This window comes from Oxyura jamaicensis, chromosome 23 (genome assembly GCF_011077185.1).
Source record: "Oxyura jamaicensis isolate SHBP4307 breed ruddy duck chromosome 23, BPBGC_Ojam_1.0, whole genome shotgun sequence".
Classification (NCBI taxonomy): Eukaryota; Metazoa; Chordata; class Aves; order Anseriformes; family Anatidae; genus Oxyura; species Oxyura jamaicensis.
This window is the reverse complement of record NC_048915.1, coordinates 4,584,351-4,602,879: the sequence shown is the minus strand read 5'-3', so window position 1 is coordinate 4,602,879 and position 18,529 is coordinate 4,584,351. Positions and strand designations below refer to the sequence as shown.

At 44.8% G+C, this 18,529-nt stretch overlaps 2 protein-coding genes across 3 annotated transcripts in view; both read left to right on the top strand.

Annotated features, from left to right (window-relative positions):
* The window catches only part of AGO3 (argonaute RISC catalytic component 3), a 39,188-nt gene extending 27,369 nt beyond the window's left edge, over window positions 1–11,819 (top strand). The window contains exon 19 of the mRNA XM_035345676.1: window positions 388–11,819. Within this exon, the coding sequence (XP_035201567.1) occupies window positions 388–496 (109 nt within the window). The 3' untranslated portion in view covers window positions 497–11,819. The remainder of the gene's footprint in view (window positions 1–387) is intronic.
* Window positions 11,820–12,422: 603 nt separating this feature from the next.
* TEKT2 (tektin 2) lies at window positions 12,423–18,478 on the top strand. Of its 2 annotated transcripts, none has more exons than XM_035345683.1 (10): window positions 12,423–12,475; window positions 13,185–13,357; window positions 13,759–13,884; window positions 14,464–14,669; window positions 14,778–14,921; window positions 15,606–15,720; window positions 16,149–16,256; window positions 16,943–17,086; window positions 17,346–17,425; window positions 18,011–18,478. In XM_035345683.1, the coding sequence occupies exons 2-10, from the start codon at window positions 13,202–13,204 to the stop codon at window positions 18,222–18,224; spliced, it is 1,293 nt and encodes a 430-aa protein (XP_035201574.1). In that variant the 5' UTR covers window positions 12,423–12,475; window positions 13,185–13,201; the 3' UTR covers window positions 18,225–18,478. The 2 variants fall into 2 exon arrangements, with proteins under 2 accessions (XP_035201574.1, XP_035201573.1); XM_035345682.1 differs by lacking the exon at window positions 12,423–12,475 and adding an exon at window positions 12,754–13,049.
* The last annotated feature ends 51 nt before the right edge of the window (window positions 18,479–18,529 follow it).

Below are 18,529 nucleotides of genomic sequence, written 5' to 3'. Positions count from 1 at the left end.
GTGTCATAAAGCAGTTATTACTTGATGTGGTCTTAAGGAATCAAGCCACGCATTTAGTTTTTTTTGCTTTAAAGTATTAATGAGTGAAGCAAATATTAAGTTTCTTGCACCTAGCTCTGCTTTGTATGTCACAAGTATTTTATGAACTTAAAATCATCAATATATTTTCAATGAGGTATTTTTAGATGAACGAATTAAACAAGGTAAAGGGATTTGTCTGTTCGCTCAGCAACCTCAAGTCTTTTGACAAGTAGTTATTTTGTATTTGTTTCTATTAATATTGCCATGTTACACTCCAGAATGCTGAAGAGATGCAAAGGCAGCTTTTATTTGGAATTAATATGATTTATGGCCCTGCTTGTCTTCATTTTTCTCATTTTCTTGCAGTGCTGAAGGAAGCCATGTTTCAGGACAAAGCAATGGGAGAGATCCACAGGCCCTCGCGAAGGCTGTACAAATTCACCAAGACACCTTACGCACGATGTACTTCGCTTAAGTCAATAAAATGGGAGCATACTCACTGAGAAGGAAGAACTGAAAAATTAAGCCACATACAATGTATGTTTCCAGTGGGGTTGGTTTATGGGGTGTGCCTCCGATCATGCTGAAGTTGACACTGTGCAGGGGCGAGAGGCTAACCCTTAAATTGACACAAGGAAGATTGTTTACTTCATCGAGGAACACAGCACTATTATGCAATATGAAACCAGCCAACTGCTTTTTTGGCGCGGTCTCCTGTAGGAAGCACCGCCATCATTTTTTTTTATTTCTCGTAGTTTAACCCTCTTATGCCTTTACCTCAAGTTGCTCGGCAGCACAACTATCTTTGCAAAAAAAAATAAATAAGGATGGTGTAATTAAAAAAAAAAGCAAACAACCTTTACAAGAACAATCACAATGATTGTTTGGGAGAGGAAAGTGTGCAAAAAAAAAATAATTATTTTTTTTACCCCAGTGCATTGAGGAATCTTTCTCTCAATATTGCCATCAGCGTTGGAATGTGAACATATCTGAGTACATTTGAATGTACAGCACTAACTAGAAAAAATTGAAGGGAGGGAAGATGTTTTGCACACTAACCCAATAATTTGAACCTAGTTTAGCCAACTGCTGCCTTTGTCTTTCTTCACAGCTTTGGAGTCCTCAGCTCCAATAGTTCCCTTTTAAAAAGCAAACAAAGCTAGTGGTATTATGTGCAGGCAGTAGTGATCCAAACTCTTCTTGCTCCCTGGTGAATTTACTAAAGCTGCTGTTTTACCTAGTCCAAAAGTTTCAATTATTTTCTATCTGGCAAGTCAAATATCTTGAAGCTTCACGTGAGATCAGATGTCCCAGGTTTTATGGGATTACATATAGTAAACACCAGAACTGAAACTTTAGAGCTAAGGTCTTTTTGGAAAAAGAAAAATGCTAGTTTACTTGCTGCCTCTCACACCTTAATGTGATTTCATATGTATGTTTTTGAAGTTTAGCTTCCTTTTGTTTCTTTTATATTTATTAGAGTAATAATAATGCTTTAATTTAATTATTACAGAACATATGGTCAACATCAACTTTTATTTTTTAGGAATGTAACCATGTTTATTTTTAAAAAAAAAAACTGACAACTTGTTTTTGCTATCTTTTAGTGCAATAAGCGTTCTAAAGGAAATCTGTGTCCATTGAGCTGTACTAAAGCAGTGTTTGTACCACTAACTGTGGGATAATGGACACCTCCATGATTTTAAAAGGACAAAGTAAAAGCCTTAATTTTGAAAGGAAAGTTTTATAGTCAGAAGGAATCTTGCATTTTCCTTTTTTAAATCAAAAAATAAAAAGCAAAAATGCTTCTAGAACTCTTCAAGCTTTACTTGTCACTGCAGTATTTTGATTTAACAAAGGAATTGGCCATATTTTTGGCTTCGAAAGTGGAGGATATTTGAAGTAAATGAAAAGGGTTTTTTATTAAGATCTAAGTTTTTACATGCTTAATTAAATCTATTTGACATCAATAAAATGTCTGGAATTATTAAAAGTTTTTAGGCTTTTTTCCTCTTTGATAATGACTTTCCTTTTAAAATTAAGTTATTGGTAACTTCATTTCACTTTGCAAATAAAGTAAGAGGGCTGGGATAGTTCTAACTTCAAATCACTGAAATGTGAAACAAACTAATGGGACTCTTTCATTCCACTTTAAAGGTAAAACAATATTTAAGATGTCAGAGATGAGCGTTTATTCAGTGAGGGGACTGGGGAGTTTTGCACTTTGTAAACTCGTGAACTGCATTTTTGACTGTTTTTATTTGCACTGGTTCATAGTATATATATTCTGCAGATCGTTTATATGGGCATTGCTGTTATCCCAGCCCTTCTGAACTCCACCTGCTCTCCACATGAAAACCAGTGGGTTGGTATAAGTAGCTTATCTCCTGTCATTTATCTCCTGAAATCCGTTGTTTGCCAATATACTGTATTTTGAGCCTAAAATCTGAGCCCATTTTGCTTCAACAGGCATGAATCTCCCCCACCTTTTCTGCCAGAAGACAAAGTACTGTATTTTGTGCATCTGTATATTGTATGGAAATGTACGTAGTGCTGTTCACAACACTGTCTCAAAGAGCTTTACTAAACAGTGTATATACGTATTTTATCTCCCAGTATCCAGGAAGATAATGTTTTCAGCCTAACTTCGCCAAGTTACGATTGCACTGGAAATAGTCACGCCAGCGGGCAGTTTGACGGTGGCTTTTGGGGCTCCTCAGAACAGGTTTGGGGTGAGCAGGGGAGATTTGGCAGATCCCGAGTCTCCTGGGGGCTGCACGCCTTAGCTGGATCTGCAGGTCCAGGGTTGTCCCAGCCGTGCTCCTTGACTTCTTAATGCACTTACTTTCAGCGCCTTCGAGTAAAACTGCTGCAGGGAGGTTGGTGTAGCTGAATAATCTGAGCAAGATGGTTTCCAAGTAGATCTCTGAAACGCTTTTCTTAGTGACCTGACGGTTTCCTCTCAGAAGCACTCTAGCTAGTAGTCCTGTTTATAAAAGGTTCAGGTTAGGGTTTTTACAGAAAATCAACGTTTTAAAAAAAAGAGAATTTTTTTAAAGAAGCTATTTTACAAAGGTTTCTTGTGGATTTCTGGCGTTTAGATGAAAATTCCTTTTTAAACAGTCTTTTAATGCTCCTTTCAGAGACACTGTACGCTTCTCATCCTGCCCACGCTCAGTGACTATGATCTGAGAAGCTTTTTTTGCTTTCTACTTTCACCAAAAAAAAAAAAAAAAAGCAACTTCATTGGGAAAGTGACTTAAACGCTAGCTTGACAAGCAATTTTACCTGGTTTTCATGTGAAGAGTATTTGGAAGTTTTAATCTCTATTCTTGGTTTTGCAAATATCTACGTAAAGTGCCGATACTTATTTGTATTATGATATCAACTTACTGGCGTTGTGAGGGCCACACATTTATGATGCTGTAGCTGCTATATTTATTTAAATGGAGATGGACAATTACTGCACTAAGGAATGAGGAGATAAGCAAGGAATCAAGGTTAGATAGATATCTTGTTTTTGTTTTCAAAAGAGAATTAATGGTGTGAAATATCAAGTGTAACAAAGGGTGCTGTCATTTTAACTGAGATTAAATAGCCAGATATTCTTCCTTTGTTTAAAAACATATATATTTTGATGTTTGCAGTCTGGGGGTGGGGGGTTGGGATAAATGGTACCTCATCTGTGGTGGCAGTTTCCGGTATATTTTCAGAGTATATGGATTTCTTTTATTTTTGTACCTGCTCTCCTTTTAAAAAAGAAAAAAAAAAAAATCTCAAATTTTATGTGCTGTTTGGGGACACCTTGAGCGGCGTACCAGATCCCCCTCACTTTCTGGGAGCTGTCCGTGTACAGCCCAAGGAGGGACGTGGGCAAAGGCTGACAGTTCTACTTTGCAGACGTGCTGGCCTCGTTTATATGCCTATCTAGAAAAAACAGAAAAAAAGAAAAAAAGAAAAAAAAAAAAAAAACAGGTTCCTATCTCCTAAGACACCGTACCAGTTTACCAGACCGAGACCTTGCTTGTACTTACAAGTGCCACTCGTTGCTTCCGTGGCAGGGAGCACGCTGGTAGGGCATCGGCCACGCCGAGCGGGAGCTGCAGCGCTGGTACCGTGCCAAAGCGGGACCCACTCCCCCGGGACGGAGCCTTGCCGAAACCTGTGATCTCTAGCGACTAGTAGATCCAAAGTTGGAAGGGAGTAGAGCGTTTCTGTAGTCGAGGCGTTAAACTTGCAACATCTGCTAACAGAATGACTGACTCCACTGTAAGTAGCTTTTTTTTTGTTGTTTTTGTAGGGCACTTCAGCTGTGGCCGTTCTACTCAGGATCGCTGTATTACTGTTCAGTGTGTCATTTGGTTGAACACGTTCAAAAGTTGTTTCTGTAGAGCTCATTCTGGCATCCTTTTGGAAGTTTGGCCGTAGAAATGATTTTTCAGGAGTAAAGTGGGTTTCTGAAAGCTGTCAGTCAAATTAGTTCAAGATGCGATTGGTCCTAAGCTAGATTCGCTTCATGTACAAATTCCTGTCCTATAAAATGGTTAATGTGAGATACCAGATAGTCATCTTCTGTACAAATTCCAGCTCTGAATACTGGTTTTCTACTAGTCCTGAAGTTCACTCTGGTGAAATTCCAAGCTCTGACTACAGTTCAAAAAGCTTGAGGCCTTTTTTTTTTTTTTTTTTTTTACACTTCCTTCATATCTTGTCCTCTTTTGATATTTTCTCAGTTTTGTGAACTGAGGGTTTAGAACTTTACTCAAAGCACTTTTGTAAACAAGGAATCAAAAGCTCAGATTACGTACCTTGAAACTATCAATTCGGTTTTCAGAGATCATTATTTCTAAGTGGCCGTCTTGGTCTCTGCTCGCGCCAGGCAGATCCTCTGTCCCTTCCAGTGCTCTGGAATTCTTTGGCTGCTACTGGCAGATTGATTGGATCCAGCAAAAAAATCCGTAGGGATGTCAAAGGGGAAGACTCCCTGTTTTTCTTTTCTGCCCAAAGACAGTACTTTAGGTCAATGTTGGGTATTAAGATAGCATTTTTGTTTCGGCACATGTTGAAATAAAACTTCCCTTAGCCAATTCGCTCGTTTTTTGTAAGCCTGAAAAAAATAGTGGTTAGAGCTTGAGCTAATTGATGCTTTCTGCTAGTAGATGATTTTGTATTTTTTTGGTATTTGAGTTACTAAAGAGATGCGTGTAGGATCCTGAATTTTACCTCCCTAGCAGAATCTCAAGAATCCCAATCTCTATAACACTAAAACAAAAATGCTTGTCCCTGAGTAGGCAAAGGTGCATATGGAAGGGAAGGAATTGCAGGAGGGAGGCTTGCAAGGGAGAATGTTGAAGCATCACTTATAGAGGAACAAGGGTGTTGATGGAGAGACTCCATCCGCTTTGCATCCCATGTGCCCTGGCCTTTTCAAATTCTGTCTGAGGAGCCCCTCAGCTAACACGGGTAGTTAACAAAGGGTCCTTTTAAAACAAAGTGGTTCCACTGTTTAAAACTTGGAGTGATTTTTATTTTTTTTAAGCAAGACAGTCCTCAGAAAGTGCCTTTTTAGAAGATGGTGCTGTAGATTTTTATTTTCCAGTTGTACGTGGCTGAAAATTTAAGATAAATAATTGAAAATGCCAAGTGTTTGACGGTATCTTTCAGGTACTTTCAAGCATCAGTTTCTCTGAGTCAGGACCAAGAATAACCTGGAAGGTGTTTTCATTTGGAGGGAAAGGCATTGAGGAGCGATCACCAAATTCAGCTGGTAGGCTAGAATCAGTTTTGATACTTAGTCAATGCAATTTGCCCCTTCACATTGAGGGGGCACGTGGCTGGGGGGAGGCTGTAGGAGAAGCAGCAGCACGGGGACGCTCCGGGCGTGAAATGGCATCCGTAACTTGCGAAGGACGTTGTCTCCTAGATGTAGCAAGCACCCAGAGATGAAGCAGGCAAGCTGAAAGCTCTCTGAAGGCTTACGAGACGGTCAGTCCTACTGTGAGCAGACGTCACACGGCTTGTGTTTGTAAAGGAGCGATTTGCATGTATTATTGGGACTTCTGATTCCTAACTGTGAGTTCTGGTGTACCAGCCTGGTGGGGTGGGTGACGCTGCCCTGGTCAGACGGTTGAAGATGCTGTGGGTCCATAGTGAGTTTGGTGAGCATTCCTCCAGTCAGGAAAAGCTGTAGACTAGACTATTAAACACTGCACCTCAGTAACCTTGTAATGCTGCATAAAGTAATAATAATAGCAAAGTTCTGCTTTGATTACACTGTAATGTGCTTGCACATGCCTGCAAAAAAATACACACAACTTTCATTTTTGTAACGGTCTTAGTAGCGGTTTTCAGACTTTTTCTTTTATGATGAACCTTGTCTTTTATTGTGGTGTTTCTGTATATTTATTGGTAATCTGTGTGCAGCTCATAGGTCTGTATGTCTGGTCTGTATGTTGCCTTTAACACTTTTAGGTGGGAGAAGTTTCTGAATGTGTTTTCTTCTCTGAAGTCAGCTTAACTCTTAAGTCATGTTTGAGAAGATACTGAATAAAACGACTTGATAGACAGCCTCATTTAATTGGTACCTTGTTTTTTAAGTTGAAAGCTGAAATGAGTTTGTGTTCATTTTTAGTACTGTTCATACAGTATTGGGCATTTAAGATGTAGAATAATTTGATGTCAGGATATTCCTGAGAATCAGGAGCTTAAGCATAAACTTTCCACTTTAATTGCAAGTGGTATCGTTGCAGGAGTATGTTTGTGTCCAGGCTTTTCCTAGGAACGAGCAGAGCTTTTTAACATCTAGGACACAATCAATGAAATAGTTTGGGCGTAGGATTCAAGAGTGGGGACAGTGACCCTCGTTTGGAGTTGCTGACACCCCTGCGTTTGAAGGGACTCTGTCAGATCAGCTGGCAAAATAACACTGCTGCTTATGCTACCCACAGAGGCCACGAAACAAATACCGAGCTTTTAGCTGTGTAGATTTCTTCTGTTTGAAGTTAGAGAAAGGAATTGATGTTTCTCGTAGCTGAACAACTTTCCTGTTTTAGTACAGTGCCCAATGCTACTTTCCTGGTATTTAAGCTTGCAATGACTTTAAATTTTATGTTCCCAGTTTCTTAATAAGCTAGGGTTTAGAAAGCATTTTTTTAGTCTAAATTCTGAGCCAAAATGGTCTTCTATCCTCTTTAGTAGTAGCTGTTTTTATCTTTTAGACTAAAAAGGGCCAAAAATCTTGTACCATCAGCTTGTTTGCAGCAATACTCTCCATCTCTTCCCTTGCCTATGAACCAGTTTCTTTCCTATCTGTACTTAGATTTACTGAAGCTGTTGAGATTTATAAATTCCTGCCTTCTCTTTCTATACCTTGCAAATGTGATCAAAAGAAATGAAATGGATGGACTTGCATCTGACGATGCTGGTTTCTGTCAGGCACAGACCTCTTCCGAGAAGTCTTGCCTTGCTGATGAACTGTAGCACATATGGGTTTAATTACAATAGAAATGGTCTGTGTATTTCTTTTGCATTCATTGGAGGGTGCATGATGCTTTAACGTATCCAATTTAAATACAAGCTAATAAATTGCTGAAGATGTAGACACGTGAGTTCAATATTTCAAGTGAAGAAAGAAAAACCATCATTTTTCCCGGCAAAGTTTGAGATTTTCTGTAATTGATATGACTCATAGTAAATTGTGCTGTGCTGGGATTAATCCTAAAATTGAACTGACTCAGCTGTATGTTTTATGAAGAGGAGAAGAAGTGGTACTGGTGACTATGCTATCAAACCAATAGCTGAAAGCTCTGAAAATGCAAGGAGGAAACTTGTCTTCCTCCCCAAAGAGCTGAATATACTGAAAAAATCTTATGCTGCTAGAGCCTTGTGAACCTGTATCTTTGTATCCGCAGTTTACTCAAGTCCCCACAAGTGACTACTTCAGAAAAACTAATGCAAGAGGAGGGAAGCTTTTTTTCCTGCATTTTTTAAGCAAGAGTGCCTGTTCACCTCCGTAAAGGAACGCGCTGAGAAGCCGGTGGCAGTGCCTGTAACAGCTGTGCAGTTAAATCGTATTACCTGTGCTCTGGATCTAAATCTTGATGCTACCTTACTTGGTTCGAAACAGATTAAAAAAAAATCCAGTAGGTCGGTGCTATTTGAAACAACGGAGCCAAGGGGTTTTGCGAGCAATATCTAACCCCTCCATTAAACGCAGATGCTCTGATAGATTTCTGGTTATTATCTGCAGGCAGTTGATGCTGACGTGTGCCTGGCTACCGAGAAAAGCAGCAGGCAGTTGTAGAGTGAATGTTGCTGTAGCACTGCAGTTGCTCTGCTCTTCCTCAGCTCTTAACCTACCTCCCCGCTTCCCTCGCGCAGGGTCACTGCTGTCTGTGTAGAATTAGCGATGTTGAGGACGTTGTAGCTGCGTGCAAGGCGATCAGCTCTGCCTGGATGAGAGGCGTGGTGGCGATGAAAGCAACTGCCTGTAGGGATAAAGGCTTTGGGAGAGGTTGGGTGGGTGTTGGTTGAGCTGTGGTCAGCCCGAGCCCGTCAGGGAAGCTGATGGGAGCCTGAAATGTTAACTCCGCTGTCCGGGACTGTTTGTGTCATACCTGAACTAGTTGAGAGCAAGCGTGTGCCTTTCTCTGATCAAGGACAGAAGCTAGAAAAACTTGCATTGATAACATGGTTAATATTTCTCTTGAACCGGTCTTAAACATGAAGTCCTTGGTCAGAATGGAGTTTGTTTTGGGTTGAATTAATCAAAGTGAGCCCTGAATTAGAACTGCCCAGAGAGGAGGAGCTTTTAAAATGAGTGGTTTCTGGAGAGTAATGTCATCAAATAAACGTACTTCCTGGTAGACTTGCAATTTTTTAAATAAACTTTAACTTTGATATGTTTCTCTGTTGAGAATCATTAATTCTGCCTTTGTTTGAATGTTGCCTGTCCTGTAATGTCTTCACCCTTCGCTGTGCTCCTGCAGCTTTCCGTACACTCCTTTGCTCCTTTCCCCTCCCCATCTGGTGACTGTAAGGACCTGAGGAACGTTGTCTGGTGAATGTCGGGGAGCAGTGTGGAAGCCTGGTGAAGTGGGAACACGGTGGCGAGGATTAAACATCACGGATGGTAATTCTTTAAGAGCCACCTTGCCAGCAGCTGAGGGTGGTGATGTCTGTGTGGTGTCTTGGGTATGGAAAGGTTTAGCAAAGTGGTGTGAGAGGGAGAAAAGAGCCTCTCCTGTTACATCAGGGTACTGAAGGCAAGGCTCTTGTGTGCTGGGTGCTGCACAAAAGAAGGCACCTGTGTCCTTAGGGGCTAGTTCAGGCTTAAGGCTGCTGTGAAAGTAGATTTTGAGAGAAAAATGGAAGAGCTTTTAGAGAGGTTATATTTTATGCAGCTTTAAGGTACTGGTGGGTTATCCAGCCAGGACCTCTGCAATCGATGCTGGCTCTGAAACGGGTTCCCTCTCTGACTGCGGGTGAGTGGTTTTGCCTCTGGTTTTTGCCCTATCTAAGAAATGGATGAGATGACTCACATCGCCTTACGAGAGCTAGCTGTAAGTGTTCTGAGGATGAATCATGTTGTGGAAGTGCTAAATTCTTGATACACGCCTGTGCACCTTCTTACAAGTTTGCTTCTTCGCTTAATACAGTTGTGTTTGAAGTCTGTCCGTCTCTGACGTGAGCCTGTGCTCTTTGTGTATGTCTCATTGCAGCAATGCCCAAGGAAGGCGTTTGGGATTGGTCTCATAATGTTTACCTGCTGCTTTCTTTTAAGATGATCTTCTGTTTCCATTTGTTGCAAAATAGACTCAGATGGCAAGTTTATTTCAATGAAAGGTTTATTTTCCATTGCTGAGGATCATATAGGTCTTTCATACACGTTTGGTAGTTGAAAAATAACTACTGTAATACTATCTAGCAACACAGAAAAATATGATTATGTTGAATTTAGGGCTGTGCTAGCCCATAAATCATAGGTCCGCAACCAATTTAAATACAGATGTGCAAAAAGTAGATATTAAGATGGTTACTAATAATCTTTCATAATGCTTACACTTGCAGATCTCTTAAATACATTCAAAACCAGTTTCTTTGATACAAAATTGATGTTTTGCAGGTTAATGCTTGCCCAGACATACAAGCAAAGTAATACCCACTGGGGCAGTGCTAAGTTTAAACTTTTGAAGTTTTTGAACCTGATGGTGTGCAAGCAAAGTAGAAACTTGAGTAGTGCTCCCTAAGTGGAGAGGAGAGTTGAGTGCTGGAAAAATCTCAGTGTGAGGAAGATGGAGATGGAGTTTGTCTTCTGACTTCTGGCAGCTCTGCAGTCATGAATGACTTTAGGGTAATCGGTTTTGTACATCACTTTCCTCCTGTGGCTATAGTTTTCACTTTTCTTTGGACTTGATTTCTATTCTTCAGCAAAATGTTCTCATTCTGCAGTTTTCAGTGTTGAATCTAGCCTTGAGAAAACTTAATGGTGTTTTTCTGTAGATAAACCTGCTTCTAGAAAGTTGCGTTTTCTGTCTGTTTTGCAGACAACTGTGAAAAGCCAGCCTCAGCACAGCAATAGAGTTGACAGAACAAGTTCTTAGTCCAAGATGATTTTACAGGCTTGTTGCCCAGCCTCTGCTGCCATGATCAGTGACACCAGTATACAGACCCTGTGTTCTGCAGGTCAGGCAATGAACTTTGGGCTCACACAGGGTATAGATCTCCTCCTCCTGTTGTATTCCTGTCTCTTCCCGTGGTGTAAGCAGTTAAGCTTCCCCAGGTAGCCTCTTGGTGGATAAATGGTATTGTTGCTTGGTGGGGGATGGGGGGAGCTAGGCTGTTTGAATGGCCTAAAGGCATTTTGATCATAGGTAAGAACATTGTCTATCAAGAGGTATTACTATAAAGCTTTCACTGTAATTGGTAGCATTCAGTTATGAGCCAGTATGGTTATTAAAATATCTTCAGGAGATGCTGGCTCAGGTGGCATAGTGTGTGCCATACACATTGCTCGTGATCAATCTGTATTTGTGTAGGAGACTTCTGGAAGCAATGTTGTGCATATAAATTTTGCGTATTTAATAACATGTTTAAATGAAAAAAAAAAAAAAATAAATTGTGCTGTTTGGGATTCCTTTTCAGAATAAAATTCTAATAAAGCAGTCCGGTGGATTGAGATTCCCTTCTATGTGTATGTCTTGCTCTTTCTCCTATGCTGGTAACTGCTCCCCTCTCGTTACGGTGTTACCATTGCTTAAGCAGGAAGCTGAATGTGTTCCCACCATGAAGGTACTGGGGCTTGTCAAAGCAAAAGGGAATTGTTTCAAGAATCGAGTAGAGCTGTGACTTGAGACATTGCACAAATCGATTGTAGACGGATAGCAAACAAACTGGTAAAAGCCTTTATTTTTACTTAACCATCTTGACCATGTGTGCCTATTTGTATTGCGGATGTGGGCTGCAGCCATGCGGGGTGGGAGGGAAACCATGCGTCGGTGTGTTTTGAGGTGTACTCGCTAAGCAGAAGGGGTGTCCTCTGCCCATTCTCCCTTTCCAGAGAAATTGTTCTTGCCAAAATTTTCTACCTGTTGCAAGAGTTGCTTTCTTTCCAGCACAGTAAAATGTCAACTTTCACTGTCCCTCCCCTCTGGTAGGCATCTGTAACCTCTGTACGACTGTGTATAGTACACACAGCAGTCATCAGATCTCTGCTGGCTTTAGATACCATCAAGTTGGGTGTATTGTAAACCAACCGTATCCATTTGAAAAAAAAAAATAAATTTTTTTTTGGAAATGCATCTGTGATACTTTATTTTGTTATACGTGCATCGCTTGAGTTGCTTCCCAAAGCAACTGCAGGCACGGATGGAGATGGAGGAGTTGGGGGGTAGCTTCGGGGGGAGCACTGGGTGCGACCCTCAAACCTTTGTCAGAAAGCGATTTTACTTTCAGCCGTGGGTTTGATTTGACTGAATGCCACTTAATTATGTTAAAAGCTAGGAGAGCCTTGGGGTGCTCAGAGGGGCAGCTTAAATCCCGCTCTTGCCCACAGAAGCATGGGGCCTCTGATGGTGTTGGGTGCCCAGCTTTGGCCTCCAGGGCTGCACAAATACAGGGGGACAAAATACACTGTGAATGTGGGTTCTGCGCTTCTTTGCGGTGCCAGGCCTCTCCCTTTGCTCTCACCTTTAAAAAAAAAAAATAAGCAAAAACAGGAATTTATTCTTCTCTACACTGCCAGGCCTCTCCCTTTGGCTTCCCCTTTAAAAAATAATAATAAATTACTGGGTTTTGCTTTGTATCGGGTTGAAGATCCCGCAGTAACCACGATAAAAACATGGAAGCTTTGCTCCGGGCCCTGCTCCCTCCGGGAACGGCCCCGGGGGTGGCGGCACCGCGTAGCAACGGGGCCGCGCGTGCCGGTAACGGGGAGCGGCGCCGGGCGGCGGCGGCGGTGAGGGGGCGAGGGAGGGCCCCGGGCCCTGAGGGGAGCGGGGCCGGGCAGCGCCGCTCGGTGCCGCTTCGAGGGGCCCCTGAGGGCCGCGGGGGCTCTGCCCCGGTGCCTTCCCCTCAGCCGCGGGGCCCCGGAGGGTCTCCGAGCCCTGTGCCCCTGGAGGTCCTGTGGGATTGGGGAGCTCCAGCCCTGCCTCTGTGCCTCAGGGAGCTGGGGGTAGGCGTGCACTGTGCTGGGCTGGTCGTGTGCCCCTGGAGATGTGCTGGATGGTGGGGTTTGAGGAGCTGCGGTCTCCTCAGGAGCTGTGGTGGAGCTGTGGTCTCCCCTGGAGCTGCTCCAAGCCCCCTCAGTAATCCCCAGTTCCCCCAGATCACAAAGATGGCTGCGAGCCATCCAGCTCCTGCACAGCCTCCGAGTCCCCTGAGACCGCTGCCAGGGGCAGAGCCTAGACAACAGCGACAAAAGCAGAACCGCTAATGTAATCAGCTGTTTTGTCTGAGCCCAGTAAATGAGAGGTGGTGCCGGGAGCAGCTCCTTGTCCCTGCCAGCAGCACCGCTCCCCAGGGAGGCACAGGTGGAGGGGCTTTCCTCTTGGCCCAGCACGGAGGGCAGCTCCATTTGCCCTTCCCCAGAAGCAGGTTTTGCTTCCATGCATCTCCATTTACAGTGTGTTTCCGTGAATAAATGTGAATCTTCTGCTCCCTTTCAGTCGCCTGTTTCAGTGAGATGGCCACGCTGAGTGTAAAACCGGGGCAGAGGTTCACTGTGCCGGACTGGCACACCAACGCCGACCTCATCTCAGCTGATGCTGAAAGCCAGCGTTCTGCTTCCCACCGAGTCCGGCAGGAAACCCGAGCTCTCCGCAATGAAACCAACAACCAGGTGGGCCTTCAGCAGCTTGGCTGCTCCTGGGTCTGTCAGAACAGCAGGCTGAGGAGTGTGGGAGGGTGTCTAGATCCTGGTGTACAGACTAGGGGAGAGTAGAGGGGTTTACCTCCTGGAAACCTCCTAAATACACTTACGGGAAGTAAATAAATATTTATGTGCCCTTATGTGTGTACTGTCTTGAGATCCCAGGGTCTGATTCTCACAGGCTTTGCAGCTTGTGTTGTTTTCTGTGCTCCCCGCTTGTGTAGATGGCTGTTTGACCAAATGACAATGCTATACCTCTGCGAGAGGTCCAGCAATTCTGAATACAGGAAAAGGCTTCAGCAAGTTTCACAATTGAAATTTAAAAAACAAACAAAAGAATCCAACTCATGGCATTTCTACTATAATTCCAGGCAAAATGGGATGAACATGACAACCAAACCCGCCTGACTGAACGTATCAGCAGTGTGAACAGATGGAAAGAGACCCTGGACAAATGCCTTGCAGACATAGATGAGGAAATCGATGCCTTAGCCAAAGTATGTTGGGAAGACAGATGGCTGGAAATCAACCTACGCTTTTAACATGGGATGTTAAATAATTGATTCTTGTCTTCTGCAGTGGGCAAGCCCATATGGTGTCTAAGGTGGGGGCTTATCACAGGTACACTGGGATCGATACCTGATGAAATGACTTCCTGGAAAGCAAGCCAGTGCGTTCTTGGCTGAGCTAAGCCATTTTATGGAGCTGTGCATTGCATGCTCATGTCGTGGTTTTTTTTAGAGCTCTGAAGTATCGTGAGCAGTATGTTAGGACCTTGGTTTGAAAATGTTTGATTTTAAATAGAGAGTAGCAGTGGGATGTGTCTCTGATTCTTTTAGTTCTAAACGGGCTGCTCCTTTTGGAGCCCTTAGCCCCCAACAAGGTGTGACTCCTGATGTAAAGAGCAGACGTAGAGGACTGATGTGTTCAGCACCCACAGTTTTCATTTTGCTAATTTGCAGATTTGCTAAGAGGTTTCAGAACTGCAGACACAAGGGCATTGGTGGGTTTCCCTTCCTTTCTTCCTCTTCCATCCCTGAAGGAGACCCCCTCACACAGCTAGCTTCTCCCTCCAGGTGAAGGAAGCAGCGGAACGTGCCCTCCAGGCGAAGAACTTGTCTTTGGACGTTGCCATTGAGTGCCTGACGCTCCGCGAGAGCCGCCGTGCCATCGATGTGGTGAGGGACCCTGTGGAGGATGAGCTGCACAAGGAGGTGAAGATGATAGACAAGGCCAAGAGAGAACTGCAGCAGAGGGTGAATGAAGCCTTCGAGCAGCTTTGGTGAGTCAAATGACACATCACTCGTTTTAAGAAGATGGTGGAGGTTGGGATTTTGAAGTGGGGAGCTGCCTCTCTCCTCCCCACTGACTCCAGCGTTGCTTCCTGCAGCCTCCTCCAGGAAGCTCGCCAGCAGCTGAGCTTTGACCACCGGGGCAAGATGGAAGCATTGGAAATAGATCGCGTGTGCTTATCCCTCAGTGTGAACTCTCCCAATATCTCCTTCAAGGTCAACCCAACGCGCGTCCCAAACGGGTAAATACAAAGCCTGCCCATGGGGGGTCCAAATCCATGCTGGTGCTTGAAAGAGCCCAGAGTGCAGTTACTGAGAGAGCTCAGAACAGGAGTTGGCTGCTGGATTTGTTGTGGCTCTTGGAACGTGAAGCCACAGCCCCTTGGGAGATGAGACCTTCATCCATGCTTGGAGTGGGCTGATTGCTAGCGATATGTACTGGTGCTGTCAGATCTTTCAGGATGTCAGAGCGTACCTAGCCCATAACACCGTCACTGTCAAATAAATAAACAGCATCTCTGTAAAGGGGAAAATGGGAACACGGTGAACGTGTTATCTAAATTATCACTGCAAAAACAGGGGAGCTTGCTGCCCTGCCTCCCTGGTACTTGGCTACAGATGACAGTGAGTAGTGTGGGATCAGCCTTTGGCACAGCTTATGGGGGAGCTGTTGCACATTTTTCTCTTGCTTGGCATTTCATAGCATGCTTTGGATGTGTCCCCAGTTTGAGCAGATGTTGGGCTTGGTGCAGGAGCCGTGGGGTAGCAATCTCCAGCTGGTGCACTGAGGGGATCAGACAGGATGTGACCTCCAGAATTCCTGAATCATTTTGCGCTGCAGAAAGCCTTCTTGGCCTGCAGCAGGTGGTTCCTTTTGAACTGTCTTGCAAACACACAACTTATTTTCATAACTGATTTGTTCACAGATCAACTGCAGTTGATGAGTGGGAACAGAATAGCCAATACAACAAGGATCATGCTGAGGCAGAAATGAAAGCCTCGACTAAGCTCCGAGAAGTGATCATGCTTGCCATTGCCCAGGTAAATTAGTCCCTTGGTTTGGAATCAAATGGTGCCAAAGTTCTGTGGGATCCAGCGTGGGAGACCGGGTAGATGTGTGCTGTAACCAGGGGAAGGGAGTCTTGGAAAAGAGAGCATCAGCCTGCACACCCTGCTGAGAGCAGTTGCCCTCCTGCTTTAAGAGGGGAGTTTGATTGTGCTGTGGAGGTTGCAACAGACTCAGCAACCTGGGAGACTTGTACCAGTCCATCATTCCCATGCCTTTTGGCTACAGGGGGCTGCATGACCTGCATGTGCATGCTGGGGGGGGGCTTCCAGCTGCCAGAACCCCGATGGTTTTATTTATAGACTTGTCCCAATCTCACACGACTCATGTGATGGTCATGTTGTCAGTGCTGGGAGGGAGAGCCATGCGGGATGTGTGTGACTGCAGACTGTTCTCTCTTCAGACCAACAACGAGCTGGAGGCTCAGCGTGTAGCTACAGAGTTTGCCTTGCGCAAGAGGATTAGAGACACGGAAAGAGCCTATGATGAGCTGAAATGGCAGGAGCGAAATGTAAATGGCGCTTGTTTGGTTATCAACCACAACTTTGGGTGGGAATTGAATCCGAAGGCTGTTTGTTACCTGGAATGCTACTTGGTCTGAGCGCTTCCTTGCTGTGCCCGCGTGTCCTGGTCCGACAGGCTGGGGGCAGAGATGGGTAAGGGCTTCCCTGCTACAGGGGAGGCCCTGTTACACTGCAGCACTCTTCCATTCCTTGGCCTTTTATCCATCCCATTAACCTGTGAAGGCAAAAGTCTGCTCTTCCGTACTGATCCTGCATTTGCAGGGGAATTCAACTGTGAGAGAGAGGCTGCCTATAAACCTGTCTCAGTTTTGTTTTAAATGTAAAGATCATTCCCCACAAGAGCTGTTAAGTGGCACATGTGTGATCTCTGCAACATCCAAACTTCCTCTGCCATCACAGTTGCTGCTCTGGCATTTCCCAGCAGTGGTGCCAGGTTTTGGCCTTTTTGTTTCACCCCTGGTCTCAGCCACCATGGCCATAAAGCACCGCAGCACCATGTCTGCTCTGCATGAAAAACCTGATGTATGAGCGCAGAGGTTCAGGACTCAGAAGCCCTTGTTTTAAAATCCATTCCCAGCACTGTAAAAGCCCAGGACGCGTGGGGCTATTTTCCAGTCTATCCTAAAGGAATGGAACTGTGGCTGTCCCTTGTGATACACATCTTTATCCTCAGACCTTGGAGGAGATCGCTGAGATGGAAGAGGACATCCGACGGTTGGAGGAGGATCTCCGAAGGAAAATGCAGGATCTGAAAGTAGCGCACACCCGCCTGGAGACCCGCACGTATCGGCCCAATGTGGAGCTCTGTCGGGATCAGGTACCAGCCTCGCCTGGCACGCATGCTGCCAGCAGGGACTGGGGAGCTGAACGGGATGGGTGCTTGCATGAGTCTGAAAAGCGTGGTGTGCTTTGGAGAAAACTACTGCGGGACTGAGCAACAGGTCCTACAGTCACACGGCAAAGCAAGCAAATAAATATCACAGCTGGGCTAGCGGGGAACAAAAGAACTGTGGCGTCTCTAAAACAGCACATCAGTCCCATTAACTGCCACGACCGACTCCCTCCCCACCTTGCAGGTCCAGTACGGGCTAACAGATGAGGTCCACCAGCTGGAGGGAACGATCCGCGCGCTCAAGCACAAGCTAGCGGAGGCACAGTAAGTCTTCTGCTCTTTGCAGCAATGGTGGCCCAGCGTTGCCGATGTGAGGGACATGGCTATGTGCAGTACTGGGCCTGGCATGCCTGCAGGAGCTGCGTTTTGGAGTTTGTGTCTTTAGAGCAGGAGTGGAGATGGTTTTTGGGCTTGGAGGGACGCTGCACTGGGCAGCAGGGGAGCAGGCAAGGCCTGGAGGTCTGCATGGTGGGAGGCTGGATGGGGTTCCCACGGCCCCTGCCTGCACTCAGACTTCAACCAGGCTGCATCAGCAGTTCTAAAGGGAAAAAAAAGTGGGTGAAAAGTAAAGGAAGAAATAGAAGTGCTGTTCTGGGCTGGCACGGGGCTCCCAGGGTGCACATCTCTGTGCTGCAATCTGGGAGCAGCGTGTGGGCTTGCTATTCACAGACCCAAACAATGCTACTGCTATGCACCGAGAAGTATCTGGTGCATTAGCTCTTTATGCAAAGGCAAATGCTACACGGCTATTTCTGCTGCCAGAAAGCGGGAAGTTGGGTGTTTCCTGTCCAACTTGAGATGTGAATACAGTGTCTGAACCCAAATCCTCTCACTTGTGCTTATTCTCAGGGATGCCTTGGACGCTCTATACAGACAACTTTACCGCATTCAGACAGATATTGGCTACAAAGCCAATTCCCTGGTGCTGGACAACAAGTGTATGGATAGCCGGAGAAAACTCGTGGTTCCTGCTGAGAAATTTGTGCCAGAGGTCGACACTTTCAACCGGACCACAAACCGTGCACCCTCCCCTCTGAAGAATGGGCAGCTGGAGTTGGCTTAGAGTGCTGGGGAGTGTTGTGCAATGAGCCACGCCGAAGAGAGAGCTACCAGTGACTCAGTTCCGTAATAGGAAAAGCGGACATCTGTGTCATGTTAGGATAATGTAATTCTCCTCCCTCTCTCTCTCCTTAGTTTGTTATATAACTGTCTGTCCCCTTGCATGATGTTTATAGCCTCTTGCACTCCAAGGAGCATTATAAACAATAAAGAGTCTGTCCCCACGAGCAGTTGTCATCTGACAGTGTTGGAAGCATTTCATGATGATTGAATCCATCTGGGCTCTTTAGTGTTTTAAGTCCTTCAAAG

Bases quoted from the DNA above. Each gene is read 5' to 3' on its own strand.
- TEKT2 (XM_035345683.1), top strand. From the start codon at position 13,202: ATGGCCACGCTGAGTGTAAAACCGGGGCAGAGGTTCACTGTGCCGGAC. The intron at 15,721-16,148 runs GTAAATTAGTCC...TTCTCTCTTCAG, and splicing joins TCATGCTTGCCATTGCCCAG to ACCAACAACGAGCTGGAGGC. The intron at 16,257-16,942 runs GTAAATGGCGCT...CTTTATCCTCAG, and splicing joins TGAAATGGCAGGAGCGAAAT to ACCTTGGAGGAGATCGCTGA.